Here is an 18,313-nt window from a genome sequence, read left to right as displayed (position 1 = left end):
CCTGCTGCCCACACTGTGCCCTCAGAAAGTTATTCCCCGCTTTCAGAGTAGCAGCCGTGTTAGTCTGTATTCGCAAAAAGAAAAGGAGTACTTGTGGCACCTTAGAGACTAACCAATTTATTTGAGCATAAGCTTTCGTGAGCTACAGCTCACTTCATCGGATGCATTTGGTGGAAAAAACAGAGGAGAGATTGATACACACACACAGAGAACATGAAACAATGGGTTTATCATACACACTGTAAGGAGAGTGATCACTTAAGATGAGCCATCACCAGCAGCAGGGGGGGGAAAGGAGGAAAACCTTTCATGGTGACAAGCAAGGTAGGCTAATTCCAGCAGTTAACAAGAATATCAGAGGAACAGTGGGGGGTGGGGTGGGAGGGAGAAATACCATGGGGAAATAGTTTTACTTTGTGTAATGACTCATCCATTCCCAGTCTCTATCCACATATCTATTCAGGGGATACCATCATAGGGCCTAATCACATCAGCCACACTATCAGAGGCTCGTTCACCTGCGCATCTACCAATGTGATATATGCCATCATGTGCCAGCAATGCCCCTCTGCCATGTACATTGGCCAAACTGGACAGTCTCTACGTAAAAGAATAAATGGACACAAATCAGACGTCAAGAATTATAACATTCAAAAACCAGTTGGAGAACACTTCAATCTCTCTGGTCACTCGATCACTGACCTAAGAGTGGCTATCCTTCAACAAAAAAGCTTCAAAAACAGACTCCAACGAGAGACTGCTGAATTGGAATTAATTTGCAAACTGGATACAATTAATTTAGGCTTGAATAGAGACTGGGAATGGATGAGTCATTACACAAAGTAAAACTATTTCCCCATGGTATTTCTCCCTCCCACCCCACCCCCCACTATTCCTCTGATATTCTTGTTAACTGCTGGAATTAGCCTACCTTGTTTGTCACCATGAAAGGTTTTCCTCCTTCCCCCCCCCCCCGCTGCTGGTGATGGCTTATCTTAAGTGATCACTCTCCTTACAGTACTTGTGGCACCTTAGAGACTAACAAATTTATTAGAGCATAAGCTTTCGTGAGCTACAGCTCACTTCATCGGATGCATCCGATGAAGTGAGCTGTAGCTCACGAAAGCTTATGCTCTAATAAATTTGTTAGTCTCTAAGGTGCCACAAGTACTCCTTTTCTTTTTATTCCCCGCTGTGAGCGGGGACGGAGCCTGAGCAAGGGCCAAACCGGCCCATGGGCTGGGTTCACACCGCGCAGGGAGGGGCAGGGGCCACCGTCATGCAAGGGGGAGATGCGCGGCCAGATGGTGGCGGAGGCCAGGGAGGGTTGTGCGGGATGAGAGTCGCTAGAGGCCGGGAGCCCGCTGCACAGGTGCCAAAACGGGGTGCGGCTGGCACAGGGGCTTGCGTAACTGCTGGATGGTCCAGTTCAACACCCCTTGCCCCGGGTATGGTGCTAAAGGCAGCCCCGTGACTAGATACAGCCCCTTCTCTCGAGCTGATACAGTGCATTGCCCTAGCAAAGGCGATGTTCTTCAGTGAAAAAAAGATACACATCCGCCCTCCTAAAAAATGTCATATGTGGTTGTTGGCGGTTAAAAGAATTGTGAGTTTGTGTAGGTGTAACATGTCTGCAGTGAGTCTTAGAGCAGCTCCCAGATGTGTCCTAGCTGCTGTTCTGGGAGCCTGAATGGTGCTTCAGTTTCTGTAATCCATATAATTTCGCTCCATTTATTTATTTATTTAAACATTATGGTTTTATGGCTTCTTCTTAGCACACCATCATTTATCTTGATTAACATTGTGCAGATGAATGTTATTTAAAATATTATTTAATATTAAATACTCAGCTCTCTAAGTGGTGCTTTTCAGCCATAGATCTCACAGCACTTTTACAAAGTCTCAGGGCCCAATCCGGTAGATAGATTGCATGTAAGAGGAGGGGGATCATCCACCTGGAGGATCCCACCAGGCTTTAGGCAGGAGCTGGGCCTCAGGACTAAGGTGCTTTGTGTATGCTCACCAGCATAAAGTTAGGCACCCAGGGAATTTAGGCATCTACAGGGTTAGGGGGAAGCTCGGTGGGGGTTTTGAGGATCTCAGTTTTTGATTTGGGCACATAAAGTAGCAAACAGGCACCTAAATTCCTTTGTGGATCTAGCTTCTAAAATTATTTTCAGAAGCATTTGAGCAGGTTAGGTGCCTAAGTCCCATTGAAATTAATGGGTTAGGCATCTAGCCTTCTTAAGCACTTTTGAAAATTCCACTAGGCACCTGTCTGCATTTTTAGATGAATGAATCACATCGGATGAAGTGAGCTGTAGCTCACGAAAGCTTATGCTCTAATAAATTTGTTAGTCTCTAAGGTGCCACGGGTACTCCTTTTCTTTTTGCGAATACAGACTAACACGGCTGCTACTCTGAAACCATACACTCAACATAGTGAATGCAGCTGGATTGCATGCAGATAAATACTGAATTTCAAATCTGTGGAACACAACACAACACAAACTAAGGCAGTTTTGGTTTCCTCTGGTCTACTTATTATAGCAATGCTGTTACTAAACCACTCCCACTGGCTCTTGCCAGCCCCAGGGGACAGAGGTTAAAATTTAATTCAGAATTGATGTCACAAGGATTAAGGAATGTGAAAGGCGAGAGGCAGCAGATTCTGTCAGATTTTGCTACTCCTATATCTACGAAGAAGGGGATACATTTTTATGGGGATACAAAAAAACCAACACACACACACGAAAACCCCAACACTACAGTGTCAATTAGTAGCAAATCCTGATCAAATGTCCCCAACACTACAGTGTCAATTAGTAGCAAATCCTGATCAAATGTACTTTCCGACTCTATCCTGCTACAGACACCTCCGGCTCTTGTCAGGGACCAACAGAAAATTACCAGACCATGTCCTGCATCTGGGCAGCAGCACAACGCGAAGTCCAGGCCCACTTCTGCTCCAGCTATGGCCCTGTCCTACATTCATAGGGCCTGGCAGAATGGTCTCTGCAGTATCATCTAGTCCAGTCTAATGGTAGGAGTCCCGCCACTTCCTCCTGTCAGGGAGATTCCCCAGTGCCCTCCCTACATGCTCCCTCTCTCACTCCTCTTGCCTTTTATTGCCCTAGATACCCCTGCTGGGTGCGCCAACCTCATTATCACAATGGCTGACTGTTTAATAAAGAGGGAGAAGGTCCTTTTGTTGGCTTGAGATACCTGGAGAGTGTATTGCAGCAGGAGTAACAGCAGCTTCTTCCTGCCTACCCACAGGGATTTTTTTTTACCATCATGGGTGCTGGTAATGTGCTCTGGCAGGAATGAGGACTAACAGGCACCCATTTACCCTGTGAAAGATACACACTTCCCTTCCTCTGGAGCTGCTATATAGAAGCTTTAAAATAGACTTAATGGATTTCCCTGCAATCCCTACTGACTGGGTTGCAGGTGGGTATGGTTTGGAAGAAGCTGGGAATGAGAGATAAAGTGTGTTTTGGGGGGGGGGGGGGAGGCTTAGTGCAATCTGTCCCACTCCCCAGTTCTAGTAGAGGCAGGCGCTGGTGTCTGAAGGTTTTTCCTGTCAAAAAAATCGAACAGACTTTAATGCAACGTCCATCACTCACTGAGATGCTCCCTATGCTACATACTTTGGTTTCCCCTCTTCATCCCATAGGCTGAGGATGATGGATAGCGTTCCACCTCCTTCAGAACAAAACGTTCGCGTCATAGGGAGATGGCTACAGCTCCTGTTGCCCGTGGACACGAATTCTCAGGATAGAACGGGGGGGGAGGGGCAGAAGGGCTCCTAAGAGCTTAGTAGGAGCCAATAGGATCACTACGTCTCCTACAGGCAGCTGGGCACAGAAGACGCTACTTTCAAAGTGCCGTTAACGGCGACACCTGGCGGCGCAGACGGTAGGTTCCAGTCTCTATCGGACAGGCGGGGTTACCCTCAGGCCCGCCCCCGGGGCCATGGGTGCACCAATCAGCAGGCGGAGGGCTGAATTATGCGGTCTGTGATTGGATGATTCTATTGTGACGCACACTCCTTCCCCCGGAACGGGCAGAGAGCGCGGAGTGGCTGCGGGGTTAGTTATTGGGGCTGTTCCCGCCAGCGAGAGCGGCGAGGGGCGGGCTCATCTCCGGGTGGGAGGTACCGGGGGAGTGGGCTCATGCAGCGGGGCGGGGTGGCCGCGGCTCGCTGCGGGCGGTAGCATAGGCGGGGACTGGGCGCTGCGGGAGGAAGCTTTGGCAGGGGATCCACTGTCAGCTCTGAGGCAGAGGCCCCGTTGCGCCCGGGGGGGGCGGGATCTTGGTGGAACAGGAACCCTAGGGAGCTTCCATATGCACCTCCCTGTGCTCTGCGTGCGAGGGACTTCCTGTGGGGGCTCTCCCCTGCAGAATATCTTTTTTTGGGGGGCAGGGAGATTACCTATATTTCAGGGACTGGCGCCCAATGTTTTCCTGCCTTATGCTTTTGCTCCAGGGGTTAACATCCCATGAAAAGGGATCACTGTAATCATTGCACAGCTCGATACATCTCCAGCAGGAAAATCTTCCTACCATACAGTCAGAAGTTTACTTAATTCCTTCCAGTTACTGCTACTTCCGCCTCGTGGTAGGACCCTATATGATCCCACCCCCGCCCCCCTTTAGGTTTACACCTTTCACATAGTAGGTTGTGTTTCTCACCTCTTTCCTGCCCTTGTTCAGCTACATTATGCATCATTTTTAAAACGTTTTCATCATAATTGTTCATATAATTTTAACAATTATGTGCATAATGCATCCAATGAAGTGAGCTGTAGCTCACGAAAGCTTATGCTCAAATAAATTTGTTAGTCTTCAAGGTGCCACAAGTACTCCTTTTCTTTTTAGTTATATAATTGCTTGTGTGTGTATATATATGAGTATCTTCCTGCTTAGCAAACAAAAAACAAAAACAAAACCCACCACTTTTAGTGTAAAGGCTGTATTTAGTTGCAAATCAATATTCTTTGTTACCAATCAATGAGAATCAACCTCTCTTTCAAAAAAAATAAAGGTACAAATTAAAAGGAAATTAATCATGGTTTTCTGCTTGGTGAATTAAAGTCATAATTAAACATCAGTAATTTAAATTATTTTGATTTAAATCAATCCACCGTGTGTGGTTCTGTATTCTCTTAAAATTACTTCAATTACAGATTTCTTCAGTTCACATGCCAAAAAGTTACTTTTTCTAACTGCCAATGCTGCAAACTCAATGTGGGAGAAAACAGAACAAAAACCCACAGCTTGTTTTTAAATCTTGTATATAATCACCAGTAACAGTTTCCACAATTAAAATTTAGCTGACAATTTTCCTGCTGTATGAGACAAAATAAAATGGTTTGCTTATTCATAGTTATAGTAGCTTTCTAGTGCTTACGGTAGTCAGTTTCCTTTTATTAATAAAGTAAATTGAATACGACTTAAAAGCAGGGAACAGATGCCTTGAATAAGGCCCATCTCTGCATAATCACGTTGAGGTTTTCAAATGCACTAACTCTGGCCTAACTCTGCTTCCACTAACAAATTTATTAGAGCATAAGCTTTTGTGAGCTACAGCTCACTTCATCGGATGCATTCCGTGAGCTGTAGCTCACGAAAGCTTATGCTGTAATAAATTTGTTAGTCTCTAAGGTGCCACAAGTACTCCTTTTCTTTTTGCGAATACAGACTAACACAGCTGCTACTCTGAAATCTGCTTCCACTGTAATCAATGGCAAAACTGGTTGACTTTGATAGGAGCAGGGTTAGGCCAGAGTTAGTGCTTTTGAAAAAAAAAAAAAATTTAAACCTTATCTCTGATTGGCAGCTCTTGTAAGTTTGAACTTCACAGTTTCAAATGCAGACATACTAAAAATAAATTAAGAAACACAATGAACAGTCCTCCTGTTACAGGTGGAAAAAGGAAAGTTGGTAGGTAGGTAAAGACCAGAACAGAGGGCCACATTGTGCCCTGATGATCCACAAGTGACTGGGGACTTTTCTGCACACGAGTCTTCCCCTATTTATCAGCATCTTCTATGGTACCTTCCCTTTGGAAACACTGGAGAGCCCTGGAGGATTGTGGATCCATTTATGGGGTAGCAGGGTGTTAGGCTGGCTCTTCTATTTCAAGCCTGCAGAGTAATACAATCTAAGCAATTTGGGAGATCTGTACAGAAACTAGTATAGTTGTAAAACCTGCCCTCCCTCCCTCAATGTAAGATGTCAAAGAAAATTTCATGGGGAAACTCTCATGAAGTCTTTTGGCTACTATATAGGTTTGAGATTTGGACCAATATTTTTAAGGGAGGTCAAACAAGCATTCTATAGAGAAATCATACACATCAGATTCCCACACTCTGGTCTGTTTCCAAGTTTGGAACTCCAATTCTCAGATTTTTGACACTCTGAGGCATTTGCAGTTGGGAAAGAAACTCTCCCCTTCATTCCTTTCCAACTGTTACGACCTCAACTCCATCTAGAACATCTTCAGTCAGTTCCTTTCTGACTGGTTAGTGAAGGTGCTCCCTGCAGGAGTTGCTTACTAGATTGCTACAGCTGTTCCAGCTCTTTCTAGGATGCAGTCTTCCTTTAGGAAGCTCCATCATATCCATCTTTAGTTATGCAAATTACTTCACTTCTCCGCTTCAGTTTCCCCCTCTTTAAAGTGAGGACAATTACATGGAACCTTTTGTTTCAGATTTTAGTGGCAACCGCTTTTGAAGCCTTTTTTCCCCCCACTTCTGAGATAAGTCTGGGATTTGAAGCAGCTATTCCAAAGTTTGTTGGCCCTTGGAAGTTTGGAACAATTGTATCCTACAAGCGTTCTACCTGTGGTGGTTTAGGATAGTGATCATGTCCTGAGCAAAGTTGTTGGTCTGTCAGGACTTAGAACAATTGCCTGGCCCAAGTGGTTGTTGGGTTAGGCTTGCATTGCTAGGCTTTTAATATTTGTCCTCTTTTCAGGGGTTCATCTGTGTGGAAAGAGTCCCTCAGTCTGTGCCTCACTACATAGCATTTGAGTAGCCCCAGGCAATTCTGATGGTAGATGACTAGTCCTTGGGCAGTGGTTTTCAGACTGCGGGTTGTTACTCAGTACTGGGTTGCAGAATGTAAGGCACTGGGTATTAAAAATCCTATCAGTGGTGCTGCTCAGCTAAGGCAGGCTAGTCCCTACCTGTTCTGACACCGCGCTGTGCCCCATAAGCGGCCAGCAGCAGGTCTGGCTCCTAAGCAGGGGGGGTCATAGGGCTCCGTGCACTGCCTCACCCCGAGCACCAGCTCTGCGCTCCCATTGGCCGGTAACCATTGCTTCCAGGGCACAGTGCGGTCTACGGTGCTAGAACATGCAAGAAACCTGCCTTTGTACCCCCGCTGCACCACTGACCGGGAGCTGCCCGAGGTAAGCCTGCGCCCCATCCGCATGCCTCAATCCCGAGCCCCACCCCAACCCAGTGCCCCTTCCTTCATTCCAAACCCATCATCCTCAGCCCCACCCCAGAGCCCTGATCCCCTCCTGCACCCCAACCTGGAGCCCCCTCCTACATCCCAAACCCCTCATCCCTGGCCCCACCCCAGAGCCTGCACCCCCAGCCCAGAGCCCTGACCCCTCCTGGACCCCAATCCCCTGCCCTAGCCCTGAGTCCCACCCCAAACCCCTCATCCCCAGCCCCATCCCAGAGCCTGCACCCCCAGCACAGAACCAAACTTGTAATCTCATTTAAAAAACCAAAACCATAAACACAAACCATCAAGCTAGCTTGACAAAAACCTATTTTCCATAAACCTATATTGATTGGTATTGGTTATATAACCCTCTTAATTCTTGATCAACCAAATTCTTTACCAGCTCCATTATCTTGGCTGGGATTGATGTCAAACTGACAAGCTTATACTTATCCAGGCCATCCTGTTTACCTTTTAACTATTGAGACATCAGCAGCTCTCTTCCAGTCTTCTAGAACTTCCCGAGTACTCCAACGCTTATTGGGGGGAAAACAAAACAAAACCAACATTAATTGTCCAGCGAGTTCATCATCTGACTCTTTTAAAACTCTTGGATGCAAGTTATCCAGACCTACTGATTTAAAAGTGTCTAACTTAAGTAGCTGCTGTTGAACATCCTCCTGAGATATCAGTGGAATGGAAATAGTGTTCTTATGATATGACTATGTCATATTTCCACCACCACCAATAGAGAACAGAAATACTTATTGAACACATCTGCATTATTATTGATCATTTTATTTTTTCTATCTATATTATTAGGATTCTTTTTGTTCCATGTCTTAAACGCCTTATTGTCCTTAACTCTGCTGGCCATAGACTACTCCTTGTGTCCCTTTGCTTACCTTATCAATTTTCTGGAAGTCCTAGTTTCTGATTAACATTCATTACTATCAACATCCCTTTTAGTCCATTTATGTTATGTTATTTTTAGAGGGGAAGTAAAGGCAGCTATAAACCAGGTTGTTTTTTAAACCATCACAGCCTTCTTCTTTGACTGTGGGTTTATAGCTTTTGGGACATCTAGTAAAGTGTGCTTAAACAATTCCCAGTCATATTTTTCTGATTAAATTACTCTGGCAGATAATTGTTTTCAGCTTTGTGAAATTGGCTCTTTTAAAGCACCAAAAAATTTATTTATTTATCTATATCTATCTCACATTGTTCTGGACTTTATTCTGTTTGCACTATAAATATGATCAAGTCATCATCACTTGTGCCTAAGTTACCATTAATTTTTAGCTCCGATTCTTTATCTGTCAAGAGATCTAATATTGAATATCCCGTGTTGGATGCAATACTTTTTGAATTGATGTAATATTTAAAAATTCCAAGCATGTGTTAGTACTGGCACAATTGGACCTCCAGCATGCGTCACTCAAACTGGAGTCCCCCATGATCAAACAGCTTTTTCCCCCCCACACATTATAGATCAGCTCTTTACATACCGTACTTGTCACCGTTTCCTACGGTGATTTGGTGGTCTATAGCAGACACCAGCTAATACCCCATCTAGTGCTTTATTGATTAGCACACTGATCCATAAGCATTCCTGGAAACAACTCCAGTTCTGGCCAGAGTTAAGGCATATTCTTCTATGCCTGGCAGAACCTGTATCAACCATTGTGCTCTTTTATCCACTTGGATGTGGAGTCTGTGTTGCACAAAGGATATATGTGGTATTCTTCCAGTAGAAGGCAGCTGTGACTCTGCCACTTATCAGATTGAGATGTTTTCTAGGCAGCTGCTCAGGTTGCTGGGTAAGTCTACACTAATAGAGGATATATTCCTGTAACTTGAGATAGGATGTCTCTGTGTAAATATCTGCCAAAGTCTAATAGAAGAGGTCAGAACAAACTGAATGAAACTAATCCATAAAATCCAGTCAAGTAGGGTTTCTTTTTTTGTGGACAATTGGATCAATCTGCGATTCTGTTAGAGGTTGGTTTACAAATGGGGCATCTCCCTGCATCAGAAGGCGAGAGTTTCTTTTTCACAGGCAGATTTCTGGCAGTTTCGGGGGGGGAGGTTTCTTGCCCCTTTTATTTCTAACACAGTTGCCATATTTTATGTAAACCCACTTTTATACTCTGCTGAATATGGGTCACCTCTCTGTGGTTTCCTTATGTATCTGGTCTATTTTAGAGAGAGAGAAAAACAAAACAAAAAACTGGCTAGTTAAAGGTGGTACATTGTCTCTGTACCTGTAGTAAAATGTTCTTTTGGCCATTTTGATGCCAGAAGCATCAGTCTTGAGACCTTTGTCATTTAGAAGGAAATCCTTTTAAATTTTTATATAAAGGATTGTTTGTGACATCAATTAACCTACAGATGCTACTAATTAGGTTATTCATTCATTATTTGCAGTCATTGAATTTGTAAAAGATCAGGAAACATAGGTTAAAATCTTCAATACCTCTTTGTGCTCTTTGTTAGGTAAGTGGTCAATATTGGTGTAACAAGGCTCCAGCTAGGGGAATATTCTTGGGCAGGCACAGTGGAGATGGTTGTAAAGCTGTCTTCCAAGAACCCTGGTGTAAGGGGTACGCTGGGATGGGAGGGATGCATCAGCAGTGGGCCACAGTACTGCAGATATTCTGGGCAGAACTTTGACCCTAGGGTCATCTCGGAGAGTACTAAGAAGTGTCTTAGAGCCACCTTAGCCCCCTTACTTCTGGCTGTAAATTTTGTGTTGCACCTCAAAGAGAGGTAGCACAGAATCTCAGCTGTAATGGTTTTAGCTGGCTATACTAGAGTTTATTAAAAATAAAAAAAAATAAAAAACCAAACCTGTTCACAGAATGGGCAAATGACAAAAAGGACTTGAAAAAACTTTCATATTCCACACACTTTTTTGAGAGCCTCTCTTTTCTCTCCTACTTTGCTAGACAGAAGTAAAAGTGGGGCAATGATGGTAAATGTAACCAAAGTTAATTTTTCAAAAATATTGTACAATTTCATTTTTCATGTTTTGCTTTGTCACAGACCAAAATGGGTGATGTTGAAAAAGGCAAGAAGCTCTTTGTTCAGAAATGCTCTCAGTGCCACACAGTTGAAAAAGGGGGGCCGCATAAGACTGGCCCAAATCTTTGGGGTCTGTTTGGTCGCAAAACAGGACAAGCTGCAGGATTCTCTTACTCAGATTCAAACAAGAACAAAGGTAAAAACAAAACGTTCACATGGGGTGGGGTGCAGGACTGGAAGCATAAAGAAGCAAAATTAATCCCATTCTTGCTATATCTTAAAAATCTTTAAGAAATTACCCTCATAGCTGTTAAATGACAGTATTGCAAGATGAACCTGAGCCACATCTTCAGAAGCAAGTGCTTTTTAACTGAAAAGTTATATCCTTTTCTAGCACATCTCAGTTTTTTTATATCTGCCTATTTACATCCTTTCCAGGATTTTACATTAAAATCTGCCCTCTGACAGTGCCTATTTCTTGGAGCGATGCTGGTCCTTTAGTCTGATCTTGCTTCAGTTGGTCACTGCTCTCTACTGGCATTGCATTGGTGTATAGTCTCTTCACTTATTGGCACTGGACTATTTTAGCCCTCTGATTATTATATCCGACACGTCCACGTGTACTGTTTTAATACAGATGATCTTGAAAGTAAGAGGTGTTTAAAAGTACTGTTACATAAATGAACACCATTGAATCTAATTGGGTCAAGCTATTAATTGCAAATATTATTCTTAGTGCAAGTTATTTAAAACATTTTGGAATGCTTGATTCTTTGGTTTTACTGGGATCCCATGGAGGGGGACATTTAGTCTTATACTGGGATCTTATTATAGAAAGAGATCCATTCCTACAAAGAAATCATGTATTTCAGTGTTAGTGTCTGTTTTGAAAGTGCTCATGTGAGTTAATAGTGCAATGTGATTACAACAATAAAGTACATTTAGACATCCTGATGATGGCTTATGACTAGGACTAATACATCAACCATATTAGTCAATTTATACTCCTGAACACAGAGATCAGACATAAGTGGTGCAGCTATTACTAATCTTTCTGTAGCCTTCAGTACTGTTGACCATAATCTGTCATTGATATGCCCATGAGAATTAAAGGTGGAAGCTAACACGGAAGCTGTTCATCTTGTAAGTGGTTCCATTCCCTGCTCTAGCACTCCTTGGCATTAGACCATGGCACTACAAGGTTCACCTCCAGCACCCCTGTTGATTATATCTTTGACCTATTTCAGTACAACTTATTACATCTAGTCCAGACCCGCTAAGGTAACAAAAGTCCAAACAAGAGTTCACACAAACAAAAGATTCTTCCACCCTGCTTAGGCTTCTCATCAGCCCAGCCTCCATCCTCACTCCCAGCCCCTCTCATCTACCTTTAAGTCTTTCTGATACCTTCCCTGGAGTCCTTTCATGGTCTCAGAGCCTTCTACAAAAACCTACCTTACTGCATGTAGGTCCTCCTCTAGGAGTTTTCTCAGCCCTTATGAGGCCCAGTTTCAGGTTGTCACCTGACCCATTTAATCCTGCCTCTTTCTGGTTAAAATGGAGGTAATTATGGCCCAGGAGAGCTGACTGAATAAGGCTGGCTGCCCCAGGCTTCCTGGCCTTTAAAGAGGTGAGCCACCCTGTTATACACCTGTTCCTGTTAGAGAAATTCCAGAGAGTAGCAGTGAAATTGCTGTTTTTTTCTGAAGGTTCTCTGTTGCCACTCTTCATGTTCAACATTTATGAACCTACTGTGGGGGGAAATATAGTGTGAGCTAGAGTGTCAGTATGCAGATAATCAGCTCTACATCTTTTTAACAGAATTACAAGTAGCTTTCCCAATATCTAGGAGGGACAGACAATAACTAAAGCTAACTGTTTACATATCATCTGGAGAAGATGGAGGTGTTGCTGACTTGGCAGAGGGAACGCTTTAAAAGAGCTGGCAAAATTTAAAACCATTGTGTGTAATCAACAGTTTCTGTGAACATTTTTGCCAATAAATGGACAATCTCAGGATTAAAAAGAGAGCTTGCTCAACCCTAAGTAAAGATCACATTGATTTAAAACACAAATCTGAATACATTACTGGAAAGCTGGCACTTGAATTATGAAGATATTTGTATAGATTAAAAGTAGCAAACATTATTCAAAAGTTTCAGAGTAGCAGTCGTGTTAGTCTGTATTCGCAAAAGAAAAGGAGTACTTGTGGCACCTTAGAGACTAACAAATTTATTTGAGCATAAGCTTTCGTGAGCTGCAGCATCCGATGACGTGAGCTGTAGCTCACGAAAACTTATGCTCAAATAATTTGTTAGTCTCTAAGGTGCCACAAGTACTCCTTTTCTTTTTGGCATTATTCAAAAGTGTTTCAGTTTTAGCTGAACTGGCTTTAAACATTAATCTTTCCAAGATGCTAAATATAATCTGGATTATTAAATGAGTCAAAAGTAATACAGTATGTACAGTTGTGTGTTTAATATGAAATGTGTTCAAGCAATAATGAAAACTGGATTTAATTGATCATTAATTCTCATTCTTTTTTTCCTCCTTTGGAATTTAGAACATAAAATGAGTAGCTTACTTTCAGAGGTGCATACCCTAGATTTTGAGATCTTGAATATTCTTGATATACTTAGCTATATGTGGAGTCAAGTGGTAGGACATTAATAAAATGTAAGCAATTCTTCATTATTGTTTAAACTTTCTAGGTGTTGTTTGGAATGAAAATACACTGATGGAGTATTTGGAGAACCCTAAGAAATATATTCCTGGAACTAAAATGATTTTTGCTGGCATTAAAAAGAAGAATGAGAGAGCAGATGTTACTGCATACTTGAAAAAGGCAACATCTTCATGACGTGTTCTTACAACTACTGTGATGTCAGAAAGTGTTTCAAAATCTGAATCTCTCTTGTATCAGTATTCATGTTTCAGTAGTCTGTTAATATTTGTTTATTAGGTACTGGTCTTAGCATCTGAAAATATAAGTCTTTATTTGATTTTTGCTAAGCCTACTACCAAAACAAAATAAGGGTGAGCACTATGTAAACTATTTCTATGATGGTAAAGGTGGGTATGGCTCCATACAGGTATTTCAAAAGAAAAATACTGTTCCCTTTTCCAAGAAGCTTCCAACTGAAGGGTCCAGTCCTGCATACACTGGTATATATCTGGAATTATACATACATATAACTTTACATTGAAATCAATGTGACTGTTCAAGTTAGTACAGTTACTCACACGTGTAAGTGGTTGTAGCAATGGACCCTAATACGTCTTCCTTGAAGATTTACTTAGGCAAAATTCTCAACAAAATCAGTGGGGGCTCAGCATTTTGCAGGATTCAGCCCTAACTTAAAAGAGCAAGGGTTGACAAACAATGGAACTGAGCTATGGAGAAAAAGCCAGTCAGCTTTGTATCAAGATGTTAGTATAAAAGTGAAGCTCAAGGGATTGGAACAGCTACAGTTTCAAATTTCAATTTCAAAACTTTAGCTCACTCCTTGTATTAGCATTTCTTTATGTGTTAAAAGGACAAACTGTCGACCAATCAGCAGTCTCTTCATTACAGTTATAGTTTTTTTCACTCCATGTGTTCACTCCATGAGTCAAATATATTAAGGTATCCAGCCCCCTTCCTGTAAAGAAACAAACAAGGTCTGACATAGCTCAAATGATGTTAATAACAGCAGGAATACTTTCACCTTTAGTTCATACTCACGACTGTTCTGGTAGCCTATATATAATATAATGGTTTAGCGTGGGGAGGACAGGATTACTACATGAGCCGATACCTTACTTGGGTATTTTAGAGAATTCAAGAATTATGTGTTCATGGAAACTGATCTTCCTTTCTCACTTCATTAAGGCACTTCAGGCTCAGGCTGTGAGGGTCTCATTTATGCTGTACCATACCTATTCTAGGGCTATAAATCTTGCACATTTCAAATGGTGAACCTTGAAAATGCGGTTGGAGTGGGGATTGAGGAAATTAACAGTAGAGCGTACATCTTAATAGTGAAATCTGAATTTATGTTATATCTTTTTATTAGACAGACTGCTTAGCTGTACTGCTGAGAGTACTGAGTCTTCCCAGGGTTCTGTAAATACTGAGGTGTTAACTTACATTATTGTTAAAGGCAGTACTTTCATGTGTTTGGCCATTGATGATTTGTGCAGAATATATCCCAATAAAATTAAAGATGTTAGTAAAAAGAAAACTTATAAAATATATTGAACATCTGAATTTAATTTTAAATCCTTTCATTTTTTACAATACTAGTTAAGCACTACAGTGTAACCATCATATATATATTAAGTACTACAATGATTGATGCTAGAGAAAAACCACCTTGGTGGGTATCTCAAACTTTTCCATAGCCTCCCCATCATGATCCCCATCCCTCTTAACCATATGGAAAAGGTAGCATCATTTTAATCCCCTGGCATTATGACCCAGAGGTTGAGAATTCACATCTTAAAATTTGTAGGGTAGGTTGTCTGCAGGTTCTGGCAGGTATCACTGAAGCAGTTTAGGATCCGTTCACATTTCCAAGGTCAGCTTCACAATCACAAGAGCTAGAAAGGGAGGGGAAAGGCAGATGGTTGCAACCCTCCTGAAACCTTTTTGACTCTTTCCCTCCAGCACCCAGGTTGTGACTCACAGGTTAAGAACACTTGCCTTAGACAATTAAACAAATTAAAATTTACTTCAGCATGATTGAGGTCAACCTTAGTTGAATGAAGAAAGCACCAATACAATTCCCATTTATCGATATAGCACCAATCAGGTATATAGGTATTGCTCATAATCCCTACATTGTTCTAGCACTTAGCAACCAAGCCTTGTAATGCTCCTTTGAGGCGGGTAAGTATTATAATTCACATTTTAAGGAAGGAGTAATTGAGGCCCCAAACAGTTAAGTGACATAGTCAAGAGTATAAGTCTGTGCACAGCTGGAACTAGAACCCAGGTTTTGCTCCCATACCTGTTCTTTTAGCTACAGACAAACAATCCTTCCTCTCAGTTTACAGGTAAGAACACGTTGCATTAATTGTGTTAGACTCTACTATTAAAATAATGCAGCCACCTGTAGTTTGGAGTGACAATTTGATTAAGGGTCTGTAATTTTTCTAAGTCACACTTTAAAACTTGCCTGGAACAGCACTATGTCACTTGTCCTCCAGAAGCTGGCAGTGTTAGGACTTGATCCTGCTTCTGCTAAATACAGGGAGAATTCTGCTTTTGATGCAAACAGAAGTATGAGTAGGCCTTCCAAGAACACTATGAGGGTCAGACTTCTGCGAACTTGCCTCATCTCTGACCCAACTTTTTCATCTGTAATAGAAGGTAATATTTACTCTTACTCCAAAAAAAGTGTTGTGAGATTAATGTTTGTACATCACTTTGAAGCTGCAATAATGATATAAAATGAACATGGCACACGTCAATCCTAACAGACAACAGCAGTTATCCCACAATGCCCCATTCTGTGAGACGGTGACTGCTCTGGCCACAATTGAGGATTCCACTGCCCAGGGGTCATGGAGAACAGAAGCCATTTCCCATTTAAAACTCCACGCGTGTTTTTGAAATGCCTTTTCCTGACTGCCACCTTGGCAAGCACACCTAGCAGCTCTCCCTTCTTGTGTGCAATTGCCCAACTGACCATGTTGGCTCCCGGCACTAGAGGCACTCCTTCCTGGAGTATACAGGAAGCATTGGATTTCCTGGGCCTGTGAGGAGAAGAGGCTCTACAGACCAGCTGCAGAAACAAACATCTGCAAACAGATTGCACAGGTGATGCAGACAAAGGGGTAAGAAAGGGACCAGCAGCAGTGCCCCAGGAAAGCGAAGGAACTGCGGCAGGCATACCACAGGGACAGTGAGGCCAACAATAGATCTGGTGCTGAGCCACAGAGACCTATCACTTTTATAATGAGCTTCATGCCAAACTTGGCAGAGACTCTACTAGCACCTTACAAACCACTGTGGATATCTTGGAGGAGGATGAGACTGAGACCCTTGCTGTGAACAGTAAAGAGAAGGAGGTGGAAAAGGAGGAGGGAGACATGGCGGGAGGGGATAGTCCAGCCATGCCATGAGCCAGGACCTGTTTGAGACTACACCACAGTCTAGCCAGTCCCACCAGCTGAGCATGGACAAGCCCAGTAAAGGGGAAGGGACCTTGGGTAAGCGTGTGCATGCATTTTTCCTTACAAACTTTCAGTTTAAAGATGGTTCCCAGCTCAAGCCTAAGTTACAAGGCACAGGTACTGACTTCAAGGTTCTGCTTGTACGAGAAGAGGTAGCAGTACAAACAAACAACATAGAATGCTTGGTATCTGCTTTTGTTTCCCCTCGAGTTAGGAGTGTGCAGGCCCATGCAGAGCTGTTTGTTTATGTGCATAGGGATGTCTCTTTATCCTCCTGAGAGATCTCAATGAAATTTTCAGAGATATTCTGCAATCCTCTCCCAAAGGCTTCTAGGAATGGCTGTCTTATTTCTTCCTCAGCAACAGGATGCTTTCCTATGCCACTCTGTGATTAGTTTGGCTGGCACCATTGTAGTAAACAGGCTACTGGCACAGGGGGCCAGGCAGCTTTGGGATGTTAGTAGCAGCTGTGCTTTCTGTGCCTTTGTTACCCTTAGGAGTGCAATATCAGCTAAAACCACCACTGCCTGTGGAAAATAGTGCCAGTATTCAGTGCCATTGTACTATACACATACCTATGTATAGGGACTGAAATTTTACTGTTGCATGCAATCAAAATTCCTTCTCCCTCAGCAGGCCATGCTCACTAGAGCTGAGCTGGAGAGAAGTGCTGTACAGAGGTGCTCCAAAGCTGAAGTGTCAATAACCATGTCTTACTAAAAGTTTTTATGGCAAAAAGGAAAGGGAGGTTTGAAAAGTTTATATTTTCCTTTCCATTGTGTCTGTAAATCCAATAATATATCTGTCTGTTTTTATCAGCAGCTGCCACTGCAGCCTTGAGGGGTGCTCTCTCCATACCCACAGAATGCCTGACTTGAGGAGGAGGAGGAGAAAGAAGAGGACTAGGGAGGACATGTTCAGCAAGATACTGGAAGCCAGTGCTGGATTGGACCACAAACAAAAGCCTGGAGGGCCAACATGGCAAAAAAACATGGAGAAAAAAAGAACAGACAGGAGAAATGCCCAGGAGTCCCAGCAAGAAAAGGAGAGGGAGATGCACCAGGACATAATGGGTTTCCTCAGGCAGCAGATCGAAACGCTGCAGACCCTCATTGACCTACATATCCAAAAATCCTGGACTCCCCGTCCTTTTCAGTCCTTAGAGAACTCCATGGTACCACCTCGCTTCGTCCTCCCTCCCCCCACATACCATGTGGCATCACAGGCAACATCCTTACCCCTACTAGTCCCCCCCATGGGACAGCAAGGAAAACCATAGCTTCACATACATTGACCTGTGAGAACCACGGTTGATGTATATGTAGCCACAAGGAACCACATTTGAGCACTGAAATGTTTGCTGCCTTTCCAATTTTAAAATTCTGTTCCATTAATCTGTGTTAAAAGTTTGTATTTTATTGCCTGTGGGTTTTTACACCTTTTTGCAACTTAATACATTTCTATTTTTTGAAAATAAATTATCTTTATTAGTTCATAACACATACAATGGAGTTGCATCTTACGCGAGGGTTAGTTTCTAAAGTCAGCACATAAGGTGAAAATCGCATATAGTCAAAAAGAGAGACAGACTGGAGAATGAAAGAATAAAAAAGGGAGAAGGATGACTTCAACATCATTATGCGCAAACTGGAGTGCTGCAGGTTGG

The 18,313-nt window shown here is 42.6% G+C and overlaps 1 protein-coding gene across 1 annotated transcript; it reads left to right on the top strand.

The window, feature by feature from the left end:
* The first annotated feature begins 3,141 nt into the window (after window positions 1–3,141).
* LOC119863580 (cytochrome c iso-1/iso-2) lies at window positions 3,142–18,087 on the top strand. The gene is made up of 4 exons (XM_043505394.1): window positions 3,142–3,453; window positions 10,510–10,684; window positions 13,200–16,683; window positions 17,467–18,087. The coding sequence occupies exons 2-3, from the start codon at window positions 10,516–10,518 to the stop codon at window positions 13,346–13,348; spliced, it is 318 nt and encodes a 105-aa protein (XP_043361329.1). The 5' UTR covers window positions 3,142–3,453; window positions 10,510–10,515; the 3' UTR covers window positions 13,349–16,683; window positions 17,467–18,087.
* The last annotated feature ends 226 nt before the right edge of the window (window positions 18,088–18,313 follow it).

Source organism: Dermochelys coriacea, chromosome 11, assembly GCF_009764565.3.
Source record: "Dermochelys coriacea isolate rDerCor1 chromosome 11, rDerCor1.pri.v4, whole genome shotgun sequence".
Classification (NCBI taxonomy): Eukaryota; Metazoa; Chordata; order Testudines; family Dermochelyidae; genus Dermochelys; species Dermochelys coriacea.
This window is presented reverse-complemented; position numbering and strand designations above follow the sequence as displayed.

Excerpts from the sequence above, each read along its gene's own strand:
- LOC119863580 (XM_043505394.1), top strand. The coding sequence starts at position 10,516 with ATGGGTGATGTTGAAAAAGGCAAGAAGCTCTTTGTTCAGAAATGCTCT. Across the intron at positions 10,685-13,199 it reads AGATTCAAACAAGAACAAAG|GTGTTGTTTGGAATGAAAAT; the intron begins GTAAAAACAAAA and ends TAAACTTTCTAG.